The sequence below is a fragment of the Loxodonta africana genome, chromosome 3, assembly GCF_030014295.1.
Source record: "Loxodonta africana isolate mLoxAfr1 chromosome 3, mLoxAfr1.hap2, whole genome shotgun sequence".
In the NCBI taxonomy this organism is placed as follows: domain Eukaryota; kingdom Metazoa; phylum Chordata; class Mammalia; order Proboscidea; family Elephantidae; genus Loxodonta; species Loxodonta africana.
Window position 1 is genome coordinate 2,411,370 of NC_087344.1, and position 19,461 is coordinate 2,430,830.

General features: G+C 43.3%; 1 protein-coding gene across 1 annotated transcript; it reads left to right on the plus strand.

Moving 5' to 3' along the window:
* Nucleotides 1–166: 166 nt before the first annotated feature.
* LOC135230893 (uncharacterized) lies at nt 167–18,852 on the plus strand. The gene is made up of 4 exons (XM_064283164.1): nt 167–215; nt 696–894; nt 15,352–15,580; nt 18,606–18,852. Exons 1-4 carry the CDS (start codon nt 167–169, stop codon nt 18,801–18,803), a joined length of 675 nt encoding a protein of 224 aa, XP_064139234.1. The 3' UTR covers nt 18,804–18,852.
* The last annotated feature ends 609 nt before the right edge of the window (nt 18,853–19,461 follow it).

A 19,461-nucleotide genomic window follows, 5' to 3' on the forward strand; every position in this document is an offset into this window, starting at 1 on the left:
AATCTGTTTTGCAAAAAGTACAGCTAGAACGCTCCTTAGCAGCAAGTATGGCAAGACTTCATCTCACATACGTGGGACATGTTATCAAGAGGGATCAGTCCCTGGAGAAGGACATCAGGCTTGGTCAAGTACAGGGTCAGCAGAAAAGAGGAAGACCCTCGACCACATGGACCGACACAGTGGCTGGGAAAATGAGCTCGAGCGTAGCAACGACTGTGAGGATGGCGCCACTTAGGGCAGTGTTTCCATCTCTTGCACGTGGGGTCGCTGAGTTGGGACCGAGGCAAAGGCACCTACCACCACCACCGAAGAAAGCCTTTCTCTACAGAACATGGTAAACGTTTTTCAAATGGCCAAATATGCAAATACCAACTTTCTCTGCTCGAAAAGGTATCTTTGATGACTGAAATACGCGTTTCAGTTCATAAACACATTTAAGAAAACCTAGGCTTTTCTCTATAGAGGAAAGAAGTACAGCCGAGGTCAGAGCCCAGATACCCGGGGCAACCACCGAACCCCACCGTCACGAGCTAGAGTCCTCTAGTTCCACGCACGGAGCCCCTTCCCTGAGGCACCAAGCGCCCCCGCAACCGGAAGCGGAACAGTGTGTCCACGAATGGGCAGCCGCGGTCCGTCGCCCCCCGCTCCGGCTAGAAGTCAGTGCTGTTCTGTTTCCGGTCCGCCGGCTCCCCTAGCGGGCGACCCGCGGGCCCCCGTCCCGGCTCTGAGGGCGCGGCTCCCGCTCCCCTCGCCACCCCGGTCTCTCCGTCTCCGCCGCTTCCTGCGCGACCCCGGGCCCGCGGGCGCCGCTGCTTTCCGGAGGCCGAGGCGGTGGGGACCCGCGTCTCTCGCCGCCTTCCCAGGTGAGAGCGTGGGCATCGTCGCCGCGCGCAGGTGAGCTTCTCGGAGCAGCGGCGGCGGCGTCCCCGGGGGGCTGTGAGGAGCGGGGCTCGTCGGCCTGAGTCTAGATGCTCCGCTCCTCGCGCTCCCCGGGCTTCTCTGTTCTCGTCGTGACCGTGCGGCCTCCGCCGGGCTCCTCGGCCTCCTGGGCCGGCGCCCAGACACGCGCGGCCGCAGACGGACGGACACAGACACGCGCGGCCGCAGACGGACAGACACACAGAGAGACACGCGCGGCCGCAGACGGACAGAGACACACAGACGGACAGACACAGACAGACACGCGCGGCCGCAAACGGACAGACAGACAGAGACACCCAGAGAGACACAGACGGACAGACGGACAGAGACACATAGACACGCGCGGCTGCAGACGGACAGACAGACAGACAGAGACACAGACGGACAGACACAGACACGCGCGGCCGCAGACGGACGGACAGACAGACCGGGATACAGACAGACACACAGAGAGACAAAGACGGACAGACACAGACACGAGCGGCCGCAGACGGACAGACAGAGACACAGACGGACAGACAGACAGACAGACAGGGACACACAGAGAGACACAGACGGACAGACAGACACAGACACGCGCGGCCGCAGACGGACAGAGAGACAGAGACACACAGACACAGACGGACAGACAGACACGCGCCGCCGCAGACGGACAGACAGACACACAGACGGACAGACAGACAGGGACACACAGAGAGACACAGACGGACAGACAGACACAGACACGCGCGGCCGCAGACGGACAGAGAGACAGAGACACACAGAGAGACACAGACGGACAGACACGCGCGGCCGCAGACGGACAGACAGAGACACAGACAGACAGACAGGGACACACAGAGAGACACAGACGGACAGACACACAGAGACACACAGACACGCGCGGTCGCAGACGGACAGACACAGACACAGATACGCCCACAGACACACACACCCCCACAGATAGACACACAAGCGCCCACGGGCACACACACAGACACAGATGCGCGGCCACAGACGGACAGACACACAGACACACATCCACAGACAGACGCACACGCCCACAGACAGACACGCCCACAGACACACAGATACACACAGACACGCACGCCCACAGACAGACACGCACGCCCATACACAGACACACGCACGCCCACACACAGACACACACGCAGACACAGACGCACACAGACTGACGAACAGACACACATGCACACACAGACACAGACACGAAAAAGAGCAACTCTAAACTTAAGAGCTTGACCGAAGTAATTGTTAATAAAAAGTACAGAGGCCAGAAACCACGTTAATGTGAGCGCACTAAGAAACCTGTCAAGAAGGTTTAACCCGGTATCTAAGGAGGCGTTTTCTTTGTAACCAAGCTCTGCAAACCACTGCCCAGAACTTACCTTGTACAGGAAGCTTTCCTAAGTGTCTCGCAATTATCTGTTACTGCTCTATGAGCCAGTTGCTGTTGTCAAGCAGTAACTAATCCACAAAGCATTTGTAATTCAGCAGAAACTAATTCCACAGAAACTCTTTTAACCTATCACCAAGTGGTAATTACATCAACAGGATGTTTTTAACCTATCAGTATAAAGTTCCAGCTTCTGTTATCTTGCCATTGACTTTTATAAATAACAGTATACCGAACCCAGAATTTTTTAAAATTTATTTATCATGCTTTAGGTGAAAGTTTGCGAATCAAGTCAGTCTGTCGTACAAAAAGCCATACACACCCCCCGCCCCGTACACTCCCTCCTCCTCTCCCCCTAATAAGACAGCACATTCCTCCTCTCCACCCTGTATTCCCCATGTCCATTCACCCAGCTCCTGTCCCCTTCTTCCTTCTCGTCTTGCCACCAGACAGGAGTCACCCCCATAGTCCCATGTGTCTACTTGAGCCAGGCAGTTCCCTCCTCACCAGTATCATTGTTTGTCTCATAGTACAGGACAATCCCTGTCTGTAGAGTTCAACCCAGAATTTCTTATTGTTTCTTTCCTTTTTTTGTTGTTAGGGCCTCTGAGTCAGTTCAAATTCTTAGTGACCCTATGTACAACAGAACGAAACGCCTTCCAGTCCTGCACCATCCTCACAGTCGTTGTTATGCTTGACCCCATTGCTGCAGCCACTGTGTCAGTCCATCTTGTTGAGGGTTGTCCTCTTTTTCGCTGACCCTCTACTTTACCAAACATGATGTCCTTCTCCAGGGACTGATCCCTCCTGATAACATGTCTGAAGTATGTGGGACGAAGTCTCCCCATCCTTACTTCTAAGGAGTATTCTCCCTGTACTTCTAAGACAGATTTGTTCATTTTTCTGGAAGTTCATGGTATATTTAATATTCTTCACAAGCACCGTAATTCAAAGGCATCTGTCTTCCTTCTTCTTGTCCAGCTTTCGCATGCATATAGTGCAATTGAAAATACCATGGTTTGGGTCAGTTGCACCTTACTCTTTAAAGTGACATGATTGCCTTTTAATACTTCAAAGAGATTCCTTTGTAACAGATTTGCCCAGTGCAATGCTTTTTATAAAAAATTTTTATTCTTTAAGTGCAAGTTTACAAATCAAGTCAGTCTCTCACACAAAAACTTACGTACACCCTGCTACATACTCCCAATTGCTCTCCCCATAATGACACAGCCCGCTCCCTCCCTCCACTCTCTCTTTTCATGTCCATTTCACCAGCTTCTAATCCCCTCTACCCTCTCATCTCCCCTCCAGGCAGGAGATGCCAACATAGTCTCAAGTGTCCACCTGATCCAAGAAGCTCACTCCTCACCAGCATCCCCCTCCAACCCATTGTCCAGTCCAATCCCTATTTAAAGAGTTGGCTTTGGGAATGGTTCTTGTCCTGGAACAACAGAAGGTCTGGGGCCCATGACCACCAGGGTCCTTCTACTCTCAGTCAGACCATTAAGTCTGGCCTTTTTATGAGAATTTGGGGTCTGCACCCCACTGCTCTCCTGCTCCCTTAGGGGTTCTCTGTTGTGTTCCATGTCAGGGCAGTCATCGGTTGTAGCCGGGCACCATCTAGTTCTTCTGGTCTCAGGATGATGTAGGTCTCTGGTTTATGTGGCACTTTCTGTCTCTTGGGCTTATAATTACCTTGTGTCCTTCATTCTCCTTTGATCCAGGTGGGTTGAGACCAATTGATGCATCTTAGCATTTAAGACCCCGGCTCCACTCTCCAAAATGGGATGCAGAATGTTTTAATAGATTTGATTATGCCAGTTGACTTAGATGTCTCCTGAAACCATGGTCCCAAAACCCCTGCCCCTGCTATGCTGGCCTCCGAAGCTTTCGGTTTATTCAGGAAACTTCTTTGTTTTTGGTTTAGTCAGGTTGTGCTGACCTCGCCTGTATTGTGTGTTGTCTTTCACGTCACCTAAAGTAGTTCTCATCTACTATGTAATTAGTGAATACCCTTCTCCCACCCTCCCTCTCTTCCCCCTCCATAACCATCAAAGAATATTCTCTGTTTAAACCATTTTTTGAGTTCTTGTAACAGTGGCCTTATACAATATTTGTCCTTTTGCAACTAACTAATTTCACTCAGCATAATGCCTTCCAGATTCCTCCATGTTATGAAATGTGTCACAGATTCCTCACTGTTCTTTATCGATGGGTAGTATTCCATTGTGTGAATATAATTTATTCATCCATTCATCCGTTGATGGACACCTTGGTTGCTTCCAGCTTTTTGCTGTTGTAAACAGTGCTGCAGTGAACATGGGTGTGCATATATCTGTTCATGTAAAGGCTCTTATTTCTCTAGGATATATTCCAAGGAGTGGGATTGCTGGATCGTATGGTAGTTCTATTTCTAGCTTTTTAAGGAAGCGCCAAATCGATTTCCAAAGTGGCTGTACCATTTGACATTCCCACCAGCAGTGTATAAGTGTTCTAATCTCTCCACAGCCTCTCCAACATTTATTATTTTGTTTTTTGGATCAGTGCTAACCTTGTTGGAGTGAGATGAAATCTCACTGTAGTTTTGATTTGCATTTCTCTAATGGCTAATGATCGTGAGCATTTCCTCATGTATCTGTTAGCTACCTGAATGTCTTTTTTAGTGAAGTGTCTGTTCATACCTTTTGCCCTTTTTTTAATGGGGTTATTTGTCTTTTTGTGGTTGAGTTTTTGCAGTATCATGTAGATTTTAGACATCAGGTACTGATCGGAAATGTCATAGCTAAAAACATTTCCCAGCCTGTAGGTAATCTTTTTACTCTTTTGGTGAAGTGTTTGAATGAGCATAGGTGTTTGATTTTTACGAGCTCCCAGTTACCTAGTTTTGCTTCTGCATTGTTAGTACTGTTTTGTATACTGTTTATGCCATGTATTAGGGCTCCTAACGTTTTCCCTATTTTTTCTTCCATGATCTTTATCGTTTTAGATTTTGTATTTAGGTCTTTGATCCATTTTGAGCTCGTTTTTGTGCATGGAGTGAGGTGTAGGTCTTGTTTCATTTTTTTGCAGATGGATATCCAGTTATGCTAGCACCATTTGTTAAAAAGACTGTCTTTCCCCATTTAACTGTTTTGGGGCCTTTGTCAAATAATCAACTGCTCATATGTGGATGGATTCTCAGTTCTGTTCCATTGGTCTGTGTATCTGTTGTTGTACCAGTACCAGGCTGTTTTGACTACTGTGGCGGTATAATAGGTTCTAAAATCAGGTAGACTAAGGCCTCCCACTTTGTTCTTCTTTTTCAGTAATGTTTTGCTTATTCGGGGCCTCTTTCCCTTCCATATGAAATTGGTGATTTGTTTCTCCATGTCATTAAAAAATGTCATTGGAATTTGGATCGGAATTGCATTAAATCTATAGATCGCTTTGGTAGAGTAGACATTTTAATGTTGTCTTCCTATCCATGAGTAAGATATGTTTTTCCACTTATGTAGGTCTCTTTTGGTTTCTTGCAGAAGTGTTTTGTAGTTTTCTTTGTATAAGTCTTTTAATCTCTGGTAAGATTTATTCCTAAGTATTTTATCTTCTTGGGGGCTACTGTAAATGCTGTTGATTTGGTGATTTCCTCTTCCATGTTCTTTTTGTTGGTGTAGAGGAATCCAACTGATTTTTGTGTGTTTATCTCATATCCCAATACTTTGCTGAACTCTTCTATTAGTTTCAGTAGTTTTCTTGAGGATTCTTTAGGGTTTTCTGTGTATAAGATCATGTCATCTGCAAATAGAAATACTTTTACTTCTTCCTTGCCAATCTGGATGCCCTTTATTTCTTTATCTAGCCTCATTGCTCTGGCAAGGATCTCCAGCACAATGTTGAATAAGAGTGGTGATAAATGGCATCCTTGTCTGGTTCCCATTCTCAAGGGGAATGCTTTCAGGCTCTCTCCATTTAGGATGATGTTGGCTGTTGGCTTTGCATTAATGCCATTTATTATGTTGAGGAATTTTCCTTCTATTCCTATTTTGCTGATCGTTTTTATCATGAATGGGTGTTGAACTTTGTCAAATGCCTTTTCGGTCTCAGTTGATAAAATCACGTGATTCTTTTGTTTTGTTTTTAGGATGGATTACATTAATTGAGCTGCATAAAGCATGCAGATGTGTGCTCTGGAGGCTGAAGCCTGTCCTGCCTTCCGTGCAAATGCCCTCAGGGTGGAGCATTGTCCTGAGCCTGTTGTTAGGCGCCTTCAAATCCTTTCTGACTCATTGTGACCCTTTGTGCAACAGAAGGAAACACTGCCAGGCCTGCACCATCCTCCACTATATCAGTTCATCTTGTTGAGATTCTTCCTTTTTTTCCCTGACCCTCTACTTTACCAGGCATGATGTCCTCCTCCAGGGAATGGTCCCTCCTGATAACATGTCCAAAGTACATGGGACAAAATCTTGCTATCTTCCGCTTCTAGGGAGAATTTTGGCTATACTTCTTCCAGGAGAGACTTCTTCATTCTTCTGGCAGTATGTGGTATATTCAGTATCCTACTCCAACACTGTAATTCAAAGGCATCAGTTCTTCTTTGGTCTTCCTTATTCATTGTCTAGCTTTCGCATGCCTATGAGGCAATTGGAAGTATCATGGCCTAGGTTGGGCACACCTGAGTCCTCAAAGTGACATCTTGCTTTTCAATATTTTAAAGAGGTCTTTTGCAACAGATTTGCCAATAAAATGCATTGTTTGATTCTTTTTTTTTTTTTAATTTTATTGTGCTTTAGGGGTAAGTTTATAGCACTAAAAATTAGACTCTCGTTGAAAAATTTATATGCAAATTTTTTGTGACGCTGGGTGCCATCATCGTTTGATTTTTTTCTCTTTTTTTTCAATTGTACTTTAGATGAAGGTTTACAGAACAAACTAGTTTCTCGTTAAACAGTTAGTACACATATTGTTTAACGATGTTAGTTAACAACCCTACAAAATGTCAGCACTCTCTCTTCTCAACCTTGGGTTCCCTGTTACCAGCTTTCCTGTTCCCTCCTGCCATCTGGTCCTTGCCCTAGGCTGGTGTGCCTGTTTAGTCTAGTTTTGTTTTATGGGCCTGTCTACTCTTTGCCTGAAGGGTGAACCTCAGGAGTGACTTCATTACTGAGCTGAAAGGGTGTTCAGGGGCCATACTCTCAGGGTTTCTCCAGTCTCTGTCAGGCCAATAAGTCCGATCTTTTTTTGTGAGTTAGAATTTTGTTCTACATTTTTCTCCAGCTCTGTCCAGGACCCTCTATTGTGATCCCTTGTCAGAGCAGTCAGTGGTGCTAGCCAGGCACCATCTCATTGTACTGGACTCAGTCTGGTGGAGACCGTGATAGTTGTGTCCATTAGTCCTTTGGACTGATCTTTACCTTGTGTCTAGTTCTCTTCATTCTCCCTTGCTCCCAAAGGCGTGAGACCAGTGGAGTATCCTAGATGGCCGCTCACAGGCTTTTAAGACCCCAGACGGCACTCACCAAAGTAGAATGTAGAACACTGTCTTTATAAATTATGTTATGCCAGTTGAGCTAGATGTTCCCTGAGACCAAGGTCCCCACAGCCGTCAGCCCAGCAGTTCGGTCCTTAAGGGAGTTTGGATGTGTCTGTGGGGCTTCCATGACCTTGCCTTGTACAAGTCGTGCTGACTTCCCCAGTGTTATGTACTGTCTTACCCTTCACCAGAGTTATCTATTGTCTATTTAGTGTTTTTACAACCTCGTGCCTACCCTTCCTCGTAACCATCAAAGATTGTTTCTTTTTGTGTGTAAACTTTTTCATGAGTTTTTACAGTAGTGGTCTCGTACAATATTTGCCTTTTTGTGACTGACCTGTTTCACTCAGCATAATGCCCTCCAGATTCGTCCATGTTATGAGATGCTTCACAGATTCCTCATTGTTCTTTTTTTTTTTTTTTTTAATACTCCATCGTGTGTATGTACCACAGTTTGTTTTTCCATTCATCTGCTGATGGCCGTCTAGGTTGTTTCCATCTTTTTGGTATTGTGAATAACGCTGCAGTGAGCACGGGCGTGCATATGTCTATTCATGTGACGACTCATTTCTCTAGAATATATTCCTAGGAGTGGGATTGCTGGATCATATGGCATTTCTATTCCCAGCGTTCTAAGGAAGCGTCATACCATTTTCCAAAATGGTTGTATCATTTTGCATTCCCACCAGCAGTGCATAAGAGTTCTAATCTCCCCACGGCATCTCCGACATTTGTTATTCCCTGCTTTTTTGATTCCTGGCAGTAATGCTGGGGTGAGATGGTATCTCATTGTGGTTTCAATTTGCATTTCTCTAATGGCTAGTGATTGCTAGCATTTCCTCATGTGTCTGTTGGCTGCTCGAATGTCTTCTTTGGTGAAGTGTCTGTTCATTTCCTTTGCCCATTTTTTAATTGGTTTGTCTTTTTGTCGTACAGGTGTTGGATTTTATTACAGATTTTAGAGATTAGACCTTTGTCTGGTTTGTAACAGCCACAAATTTTTTCCCAGTCTGTAGGTTCTCTTTTTACTCTTTTAGTGAAGTCTTTTGATGAGCATAAGTGTTTAATTTTTAGAAGATCCCAGTTATCTGGCTTATTTTCTGGAGTTTGTGTGTTGTTCATTGTGGTTTGTATCTAGTTAATGCTGTGTATCAGGGCCTCTGGCATTGATCCTATTTTTTCTTCTATGAACTTCAGAGTTTTTAGCTTTATTCTTAGATGTTTGATCCATTTTAAATTAGTTTCTGTATATGCTGTGAGTTGTGGATCCAGGTTCATTTTTATTGCAAATGGGCGTCCAGTTTTGCCAGCACCATTTGTTAGAAAGACTCTCTTTTCCTCATTTGATGGACTTTGGGCCTTTGTCGAAGATCAGGTGACCATAGGTGGATGGATTTACGTCTGGGTTCTCAATTCTGTTCCATTGGTCAGTGTATATGTCGTTGTACCAGTACCAGGCTGTTTTGACTACCATACTCTATAGTGGGTTCGGAGGTCAGGTAATGTGAGTCCTCCTACTTTATTCTTCTTCAGTAGTGCTTTACTTATCCAGGGCTTCTTCCCTTTCCGTATAAAGTTAATGATAAGTTTTTCTGTCTCTTTAAAGAATGCTGTTGGTATTTAGATTGGGATTGTATTGTATTTGTAAATCACTTGGGTAGAATTTTCATTTTCACAATGTTGAGTCTACCTATCCATGAGCATGGTATGTTTTTCCATTTATGTAGATCTCTTTCGGTTTCTTCCAGTAGCGTTTTGTAGTTTTCTTTGTATAGGTCTTTTACATCCCTGGTTAGATTTACTCCTAAGTATTGTACTTTTTTAGGAGCTGTTATAAATGATATTGTTTTCCTGATTTCCTTTTTTTCGTTCTCTTTATTGATGTGTAGGAGTCCAACTGATTTTTGTATGTTTATCTTGTATCCCACTACTCTGCTGAATTTTTCGATTAATTCCAGTAGTTTTGTCGTGGAGTGTTGGGTTTTCTATGTATAGTATCATATCATCTGCAAGTACCACCCCCCGAGTGCCATCGAGTCGATTCCGCATCTGCAAGTAGAGACAGTTAAATTTCTTCATTACCATCTTGAATACCCTTTATTTCCGTTTCTTGCTTTATTGCTCTAGCTAGGACTTCCAGCACAATGTTAAATAGGAGTGGAGATAAAGGGCATCCTTGTCTTGTTCCTGTTCTGAGGGGGAATGTTTTCAGCCTCTCTCCAGTAAGAATGATGTTGACCATTGGTTTTGCATAGATGCCCTTTATTACGTTGAAAAATTTCCCTTCTGTATCTATTTTATCATGAGTTTTTATCAGGAATGGGTGTTGGACTTTGTCAAATGCCTTTTCTGTGTCGATTGAGATGATCATGTGATTCTTCCTTTCATTTTGTTTATATTGTGGATTACATTGATTGATTTTCTAATGTTGAACCATCCTGGCATACCTGTATGAATCCTCCTTGGTCGTGGTGTATTATTTTTTTGATATAATGCTGAATTCTTTTGGCTTGAATTTTGTTGAGAATTTTTATGTTGATTGTGGACCCAAGTGAAATGAAATCCGTGACAGCTTTAATATTTTTTCCTTTTATCATGATGTTGCTTACTGGTCCAGTTGTGAGGATTTTTGTCTTCTTTATGTTGAGATGTGATCCATACTGAAGGCTGTAGTCTTTGATCATCATCAATAAGTGCTTCAAGTCCTTTTCACTTCAGCAAACAAGGTTGTTTCATCTGCGTATTACAGGTTGTTAATGAGTCTTCCACCGATCCTGATGCCACATTCTTCTTCATATACTCCAGCTTCTCGGATTATTTCCTCAGCATACAGATTGAATAAATGTGGTAAAAAGATACAACCCTGATGCTCCCCTTTCCTGACCTTAAACCACGCAGTATCCCGTTGTACTGTTCAAATGACTGCCTCTTGGTCTAAGTACAAGTTCCTCAGGAGCACAAGTAAGTGTTCTGGAATTCATTCTTCACAGTGTTATTCATAGTTTGTTGAGATCCACAAAGTCGAATACCTTTGCATAGTCGATAAAATACAGGTAAACGTCTTTGTGGTATTCTCTGCTTTCAGCCAGGATCCATCTGACATCAGCAATGATATTCCTTGTTCTACGTCCTCTTCTGAATCCGGCCTGAATTTCTGGCAGTTCTCCCTGTATGTATTGCTGCAGCTGCTTTTGAATGATCTTCAGCAAAATTTTACTTGCGTGTGATATCAATGACATTTTTTGATAATTTCTGTATTCTGTTGGATCACCTTTCCTTGCAATGAGTTCAGTTATGCATCTCTTCCATTTGGTTGGCCAGGTAGCCATCTTCCAAATTTCTTAGCATAGACGAGTGAGCACTTCCGGCACTGCATCTGTCTGGTGAATCATCTCAGTTGGTATTCTCTCAGTTCCTGGAGCCTTGTTTTTCACCTGTGCCTTCACTGTAGCTTGGACCTCTTCCTTCAGTACTATTGGTTTTTGATCATGTGCTACCTCCTGAAATGGTTGAACATCAACCAATTTTTTTTTGGTACAGTGACTCTCTATATTCCTTCCATCTTCTTTTGATGCTTCCTCTGTCATTTAATAGTTTCCCCATAGAATCCTTCAGTATTGCAACTCAAGGCTTGAATTTTTCTTCAGCTCTTTCAGCTTGAGAAATGCCGAGGGTATTCTTCCTTTTTCGTTTTTATCATTTTTTTTTTTTTTTTGCAAATGTCATTATAATACTTTACTTTGTCTTCTGGAGCTGCCCTTTGAAATCTCTTGTCCAGCTCTCTTACTTTGTCATTTCTTCCTTCCACTTGTGCTACTCTGCCATCAAGAGCAATTTTCAGAGTCTCTTTTGATATCCGTTTTAGTCTTTTTTTTCTTTCCTGTCTTTTTAAAGACCTCTTGCGTTCTTCATGTGTGATGTCCTTAATGTCATCCACAACTCATCTGGTCTTTGATCATTAGTGTTCAGTACATCACATCTGTCTTGAAATGGTCTCTAAATTCTGGTAGGATATACTCAAGGTTGTACTTTGGCTCTCATGGACTTGTTCTGATTTTCTTCAACATCACCTTGAACTTGCATTTGAGCAATTGATGGTCTGTTCCACAATTGGCCCTGGCCTTGTTCTGACTGATGATACTAAGCTTTTCCATCGTCTCTTTTCACAGATGTAGTCAGTTTGATTCTCATGTATTCCACCTAGCGAGATCCACAGGTAAAATCACTGTTAATGTTGTTGAAAAAAGGTATTTGCAGTTAAGAAGTAGTTGGTCTTGCAAAATTCTATCATGTGATCCCCGGTGTCGTTTCTACTATCAGTGCCGTATTTTCCAACTACCAGTCCTTCTTGTTTGTTTCCCGCTTGCACATTCCAATCACAGTAATTATCAGTGCAGTCCTGATTGCGTGTTTGATCAATTTCAGACTGCAGAAGTTCGTAAAAATCTTCACTTTCTTCATTTTTGGCCTTAGTGATTGTGTGTAAATTTGAATAATAGTTGTATTAATTGATTTCCTTGTAGGCTTATGGATTTTATCCAAGCACTGACAGCACTGTACTTCAGGATAGATGTTGAAATGTTCTTTTTTAAGACGAATGTGGTGCCATTCCTCTTCAATTTGTCATTCCCGGTATAGTAGACCATATGATTGTCTAATTCAGAATGGCCATTACCAGTGCGTTTCAGCTCACTGATGCCTGGGATTTTGATCTTAATGTGTTCCATTTCGTTTTTGACAATTTCTAGTTTTCCTGGATTCATACTTCATATATTCCACGTTCTAATTATTATTGGATATTTGCAGCTGTTTGTTGTCATTTTGAGTCGTGCCACATCGGCAAATGAAGGTCTTGAAAGTTTGACTCCACTCACTTCATTAACATGGACCCTTCTTTGAGGAGGTGCCTCTTGCCTCATTGTATTTTTTTTATTATTATTATTAACTTTTATTGAGCTTCAAGTGAACGTTTACAAATCAAGTCAGACTGTCACATATAAGTTTATAAACACCTTACTCCGTACTCCTAGTTGCTCTCCCCCTAATGAGTCAGCCCTTCCGGTCTCTCCTTTCGTGAAAATTTTGCCAGCTTCCAACTCTATCCTCCCATCCCCCCTCCAGACAGGAGATGCCAACACAGTCTCAAGTGACCACTTGATATAATTAGCTCACTCTTCACCAGCATCTCTCACCTACCCACTGTCCAGTCCCTTTCATGTCTGATGAGTTGTCTTCGGGGATGGTTCCTGTCCTGTGCCAACAGAAGGTTTGGGGACCATGACTGCCGGGATTCCTCTAGTCTCACTCAGACCATTAAGTATGGTCTTTTTATGAGAATTTGGGGTCTGCATCCCACTGATCTTCTGCTCCCTCAGGGGTCCTCTGCTGTGCTCCCTGTCAGGGCAGTCATCGATTGTGGCCGGGCACCAACTAGTTCTTCTGGTCTCAGGATGATGTAGGTCTCTGGTTCATGTGGCCCTTTCTGTCTCTTGGGCTCTTAGTTGTCGTGTGACCTTGGTGTTCTTCATTCTCCTTTGCCCCAGGTGGGTTGAGACCAATTGATGCATCTTAGATGGCCGCTTGTTAGCATTTAAGACCCCAGAACCTCATTGTATTTTGAGTGCCTGCCAACCTGAGAGGCTCATCTTCTGGCAGTGTATCAGTCATTCGTTGCTCTTTGTAAGGTTTCCTTTGGTCAACTTTTTCATAAGTAAAGTGTCCAATCCTCCTTCCTAGTGTGTCTTAGTCTGAAAGTGCAGCTGAAACCTATCCAGCAAGGGTGACCCTGCTCGTATTTGAAATACCGTTGACAAAGTTTCCAGTATCACGGCAACACGCAAGCCACCACAGGATGGCAAACTGACAGACATGTATTTTGCTCATGGAGTCCTTCAAAATTGCAACACGAGGCTTGAAGTCAAGGCTTTCAGTCTTTCAGCTTGAGAAATGGCAAGCATATTCTTCGCTTTTGGTTTTCTAACTCCAGGCCTTTGCACATTTTATTGTAATACTTTGTCTTCTGAAGCTGCCCTTTGAAATCTGTTCAGCTCTTTTACTTCATCATTTCTTCTATTCACTTTAGCTACTCTGTGTTCAAGAGCAACTTTCAGAGTCTCTTCTAATATCCATTTTGATCTTCTCTTTCTTTCCTGTCTTTTTAATGGCCTGTTGCTTTCTTCAAGTATGATATCCTTGATGTTATTCCACAGCTTGTCCGGTCTTCAGTCATTAGTGTTCAATGTGTCAAATCTATTCTTGAGATGGTTTCTAAATTCAGGTGGGATATGCTCAAGGTTGTACTTCACTCTCCTGGACTTGTTCTAATTTTCTTCAGTGTTTTGAACTTGAACTTCAATATGAGCAATTGATGTTCTGCAGTCGATGTTTGTTCTGACTGATGATATTGAGGTTTACATCGTCTTTTACCAAGGTGTATCCAGTTTGATTCCAGTAAAATCCATGTGTGTAGTTGCTGTTTATGTTGTTGAAAAAAAATTATTTGCAATGAGTAATTATTCACTGGTCTTGCAAAATTCTGTCATGCAATCTCTGGTGTAATTTCTGGCACCAAGGCCATATTTTCGTAATACAGATCCTTCTTCTTTGTTTCCACCTTTCGTATTTCAAACACCTGTAATTATCAGTGCATCTTGATTGCGTGTTTGATAAATTTCAGATTGCAGAAGTTGGTAAAAAATCTTCAATTTCCTCATCTTTAGCATTATTGGTTGGTGCATAAATTTGAATAATAGTGGTATTAACTGGTCTGTCTTGTAGGCTGTGGATGTTATCCTATCACTGACAGGGTTTTACTTCAGGATTAATCTTGTAATATGCTTTTTAACTGTGAATGCGATGCCATTCCTCTTCAATTTGTCATTCCCAGCATAGTAGACCATATGATTGTCTGATTTAAAATGGCCAATACCAGCCCATTTCAGCTCACTAATGCCTAGGATAACCATCTTTATGCATTCCATTTCGTTTTTGATGACTTCCAATTTTCCTAGTTTCTTCAAACAGTCCAGAGTCCGATTATTAATGGATGCTTGCAACTGTTTCTTCTTCTTTTGCATCGTGCCGCATCAGCAAATGAAGGTCCCAAAAGCTTGACTCTACCCACATCATTTAAGGTTGACTCTCCTTTGAGGAGGCAGCTCTTCCCCAGTTGTATCTTGAGTGCGTTCCAACCAGAGGGGCTCATCTTCTGTCAGTATACTAGACAGTGATCTGTTCCTATACTTAAGGGTTTCACTGGCCAGTTTTTTCAGAAGTAGAGCACCAGGTCCTTCTTCCTAGTCTGTCTTAGTCTGAAAGTTCAGCTGAAAGCTGTCCACCACAGGTGACCCTGCTGCTATTTGAAATACCAGTGACATAGCTTCCAGCGTCACAGCAACGTGCAAGCCACCACAGTACAACAAACTGACAGATGCATGGTAGCCCTGAGCCTGGGAGCAAGCCAAAAACCTGTCACTCCTTGTTTCCTCAACAGTGTGTCCTCCCCGTCCTTCTTCCATTTCAGGTCTCAAGTGAGGTCCAGGGAGAACTGGGGACCTCGGGCGACCATCTTGCACATCTGTAAATCAGAAGTCAGAATTTCAGCTGCTGTGGCCGGAGTGTGGACCAAACATTATTCATCTGCTTCCAAACTGCCCAGTGCTCTGCTTCTACTCCCGTCCCTCTTCCTGACTTGGCTTCTTGGGCTTAGAGACAACATGCCCTTAGACTTTCAGAAGCTGGAGAAGGAAATGGTGAGTTCTACGGAGAACTGGGTTATTCTCTCAGTATGTGGATGAGACTTGATAGGAATTGTTGGGGGACCAACTGTGTGCTGTGGGACTTTGGTTCCTCCATGAGGAAAAAAGGTGGCAGAGGAAGCCAAGGGACTGAGCCCTAGGAGGCATCCTAAGGCCCTGCTCTACTGTCACTGGGCACATATGTTGCTTTTTAAGGTTTGGATGCCTGGGATCACCTTCCTTATGGGACTCTCAGAGCTGGCACCATGGGGCATTAAATCCCTTCCCTGGTCCTTTGTGCTCTGTGTTGAACGGCAGTCTGCTGACCAGAGCCTGAAGACAGAGTAGCTCTGGCTATGAAGGTGAGTCCCGGCCTCCAGAGCCATTCTTGTCCCATCTCTCTGAACAGTGTTCTTGGCTCCCCCAGGCACTGGAGCATTTTCTGTGCGGTTCTAAAACTACAGCTCCCCACCCCCACCCCCCCCCCGCAATGTATTATGAGGAAAAGGGGAGAAAGAGAGTCTGTAGGTAAAGGCCCTGACTGTTTATGGGTCCTGGGTGATATTGGTGATCTCCTGATATCACCAGAGGCATGAAGCTGGGGACAGTGAGTCCAGCTGGATCCTGTGTGGGTTCTCCAGGCCACCACCACCCCCACCTCACACTGGGAATGCTTTTAACTTGAAGCTTTCAGATGTGTGGAAAGCACGAATCGGCTATCTGGGTCCTGTCCTCCTACCCATGCCTACAGCTGGTATTTAATCCTTGTAATTCTTGACTGTTCTCTGTTTTCCTGAATTAGAATCTAAAATTAAAGCGTTCTCTTTGGCTAGAGAAGCTCAACATGTGAGATGTGTGTGTTTAAGTTCTTGGGTTTACAGTTTCCACTAGAGGAAAATTTCTAAATCATTTGGTGTGGTTCTACTGAGAGTTTTTCAACTTAATGGATATAAACTTCTCAAACTCAGGAATACCTATTTCAACTGAGGTAAAAGTTACTCTAAAGCTTACTTAAATCTTGAGAAGGTTCTTAAAGACTCCTATTACATTTGACAAGTCATGCCAGAACCCCTAATGTGTTGTGTATTTTAGCCATTTTACAAACATTCTCCTGGCTGAGATAAAATGAACGGACAGACTCTGGTTTTTCTGGTTACTGTGTTTAGGAAGAGAGCTCTACTTTATACTCTTGGGATTTGCCCAAGTGTATTAGACCGTTTAATAACATTTGGGTCCTAAATGATTAAATTTTAAGTCGTTTTATTACGAACCCGAGTTCCTAGTAAAAACGCTTACTGTCTCGTTTGACTTATATTTAAAAGTACAATATAGTTTACTGAAATTGGTTTTCCAATACATAATACCTTCAAAGTTTGAAACTCAATATGAGCTTTAAAAGCATACTTTCTGAACACTTATTCCGGCTCCAATCCTCAGCCAGCCCTTTCCTCTTTCTCCAGCTTCCTTTAAATAACCAGCTTTATCACTCTCTGAAGCATCTTGCCAGTGTTTGTGCAGAAACAACCAAATAGAAATAGAAATTTTTTATTATTCCCCTCATACGTTACACAAAATGTAGCATGGAATTTTATACTTACTTTTTAGTGAACAAACTATCATGGAGATCTTTTTATAACAATACATTAAAAAAAAAAACAAAAACCCACTGTCAAGTTGATTCCGACTCACAGCGACCGTATAGGACAGAGTAGAACTGCCCCATAGCGTTGCCAGGGAGCAGCTGGTGGATTCCCCCTGCTGACCCTTTGGTTAGCAGCCCGGTTCTAATCACTGCGCCACTAGGGCTCCAACAATACATAGAGTGCTTAAATCTAAATTGTTGTAGAACTCCAGAATACTACATATGGTTGACGTTTGTTTTTGTTTGTTTGGTTGGTTTTTTGTTGTTGTTTTTAACTGTATTACAGTGAAGGGACACTTGGATTGTGGCCGTTATTTTGCTTTTGCAGTGCTTGTTCTAGTGAACATAAATGCAGATTTCTAAAATCTAGGTATCAATAGTTTAAAGCCCTTCTGAGCTAAGTAAAATCAAAAGGAAGGGGTTTTCACAAGACTTTGTAAAATAATTATAGGAAAATTACGTTTCTTTCGTAATAATGTTTTAAGCTTTGCTGTCAGCTCTTTCATAAAGAAGGAGTACATAAACTTCTGTATAATTTAAATAGTAATCTGAGTCTATAATTTAAATAGACCTTGGTCAATTTTTTATGGCCACCTCCGAGGGTCCCACCCTGATCTTGTCTCCTCTTGCCTGGAGATACCTGCATTTGAAAGTTCATGAGTGTGACCGGTAGTACTGCTCTTAACCACAGCTTTATCACCCAGGTCTTAATCCATCAGCTCTATATTATTAGCCTGGTGTCTTTTGAGCTTTCTGTAAATTCAGTCACTTCTCTGTCTGGGTTCTTTAGTGACTTGCTTCCCTAGGATGCCTTGAGTTTCATAGGTGTTGGTGTCTGTAACCGTCCTGCATCCATGTGCCTATGTATGTTCCACGGCATGAACGGGCCACAGCCTACCCAGCCGTGTGGAGCGCCAGGATTTGGGTGGTTCAGGCGTCGTTTTTGCTCTTGTGAGTGCTGCTGGTCTTCTATTCCTTCCCTTTCCAGGCTCCGTGTGGTCCTGCACGGTGACTCTGCAGTGAGGGAATGTGGCTGCGTCGTAGACCATAGCTGTGTTCAGCTTTATTGGGAAACACGATGCATTTTACACCTTTTTCCTCCCACAGAGTAGCCATGTGGATTTTATTTGTTCTATCAGCTTATCTAATACTTGCTCTTGTAAACAGTGTGAAATGGTATCTGTCATGGACTGAATTATGTCCCCGCAAAAATGTGTGTATCAGTTTGGCTGGGCTATGATTCCCTGCACTGTGTGATTGTCCTCTATTTTATGATTGTAATTTTCTGTTAAAAAGGATTAGGGTGGGATTGTAACACCCCTTAGTAAGGCCACATCACTGATCCAGTGTAACGGGAGTTTCCCTGGGGTGTGGACTGCACCACCTTTTATCTTACAGGAGATAAAAGGAAAGAGAACCAAGCAGAGAGTTGGGGACCTCATACGACCAAAAACGAAGCCTTGGAAGCAGAGGGCGTCCTTTGGACCCGGGGTCCCTGTGCCTGAGAAGCTCCTCTCCCAGGGGAATATTGAGGACGAGGACCTTCCTCCAGAGCCAACAGAGAGACGAAGCCTTCCCCTAGGGCTGACGCCCTGAATTTGGGCTTGTGGCCTACCAGACAGTGTGAATAAACCTCTCTTTGTTAAACCCGTCCACTTGCGGTATCTCTGTTTTAGCAGCACTGTATGGCTAAGACAGCATCCTACTTTAATTTTATTCTGTAATTGCCTTACATTCTCCACTACTGACAAGGCTGTGCATCTTTTCCCGCTGTTAATTTATATTTCTATGACTTTTTAGATTTTCTTTACAAACTTTGGGAATTTTTCTCCTAGTATGTAACTTATCTCTTTGCTCATTTTCTTTGCCCTTCGATGAATGGTTGTAAATTTTAATATAGTTGAAATTTTCAGCCTCTTCTCCCTTATGTTTTATTCTTTTGTTACTTTTTTTCTATTTATTCAAGTTGTAGTGATAATTTTTTTATTTTGGCCCTATCTTCTTTTTGAACGTGTGCATTTATTGCTATAAATTGACCTCTGAGCACTCCTTTGGCTGTGTCACGAAGGTTCTCATAGGAAGTGTTTTCATTCTTGTTGTTGTTTTTAGGTGCCGTCTAGTCGGTTCCGACTCATAGCAACCCTGTGTACGACAGAACAAAACACTGCCTGGTCCTGCGCCATCCTTAAAATCTTTGTTATGCTTGAGCTCATTGTTGCAGCCACTGTGTCCACCTCGTTGAGGGTCTTCCTCT

Excerpts from the sequence above, each read along its gene's own strand:
- LOC135230893 (XM_064283164.1), top strand. The coding sequence starts at position 167 with ATGGACCGACACAGTGGCTGGGAAAATGAGCTCGAGCGTAGCAACGAC. Across the intron at positions 895-15,351 it reads GGCATCGTCGCCGCGCGCAG|GTCTCAAGTGAGGTCCAGGG; the intron begins GTGAGCTTCTCG and ends CTTCCATTTCAG. Across the intron at positions 15,581-18,605 it reads AGAAGCTGGAGAAGGAAATG|GAGATAAAAGGAAAGAGAAC; the intron begins GTGAGTTCTACG and ends TTTATCTTACAG.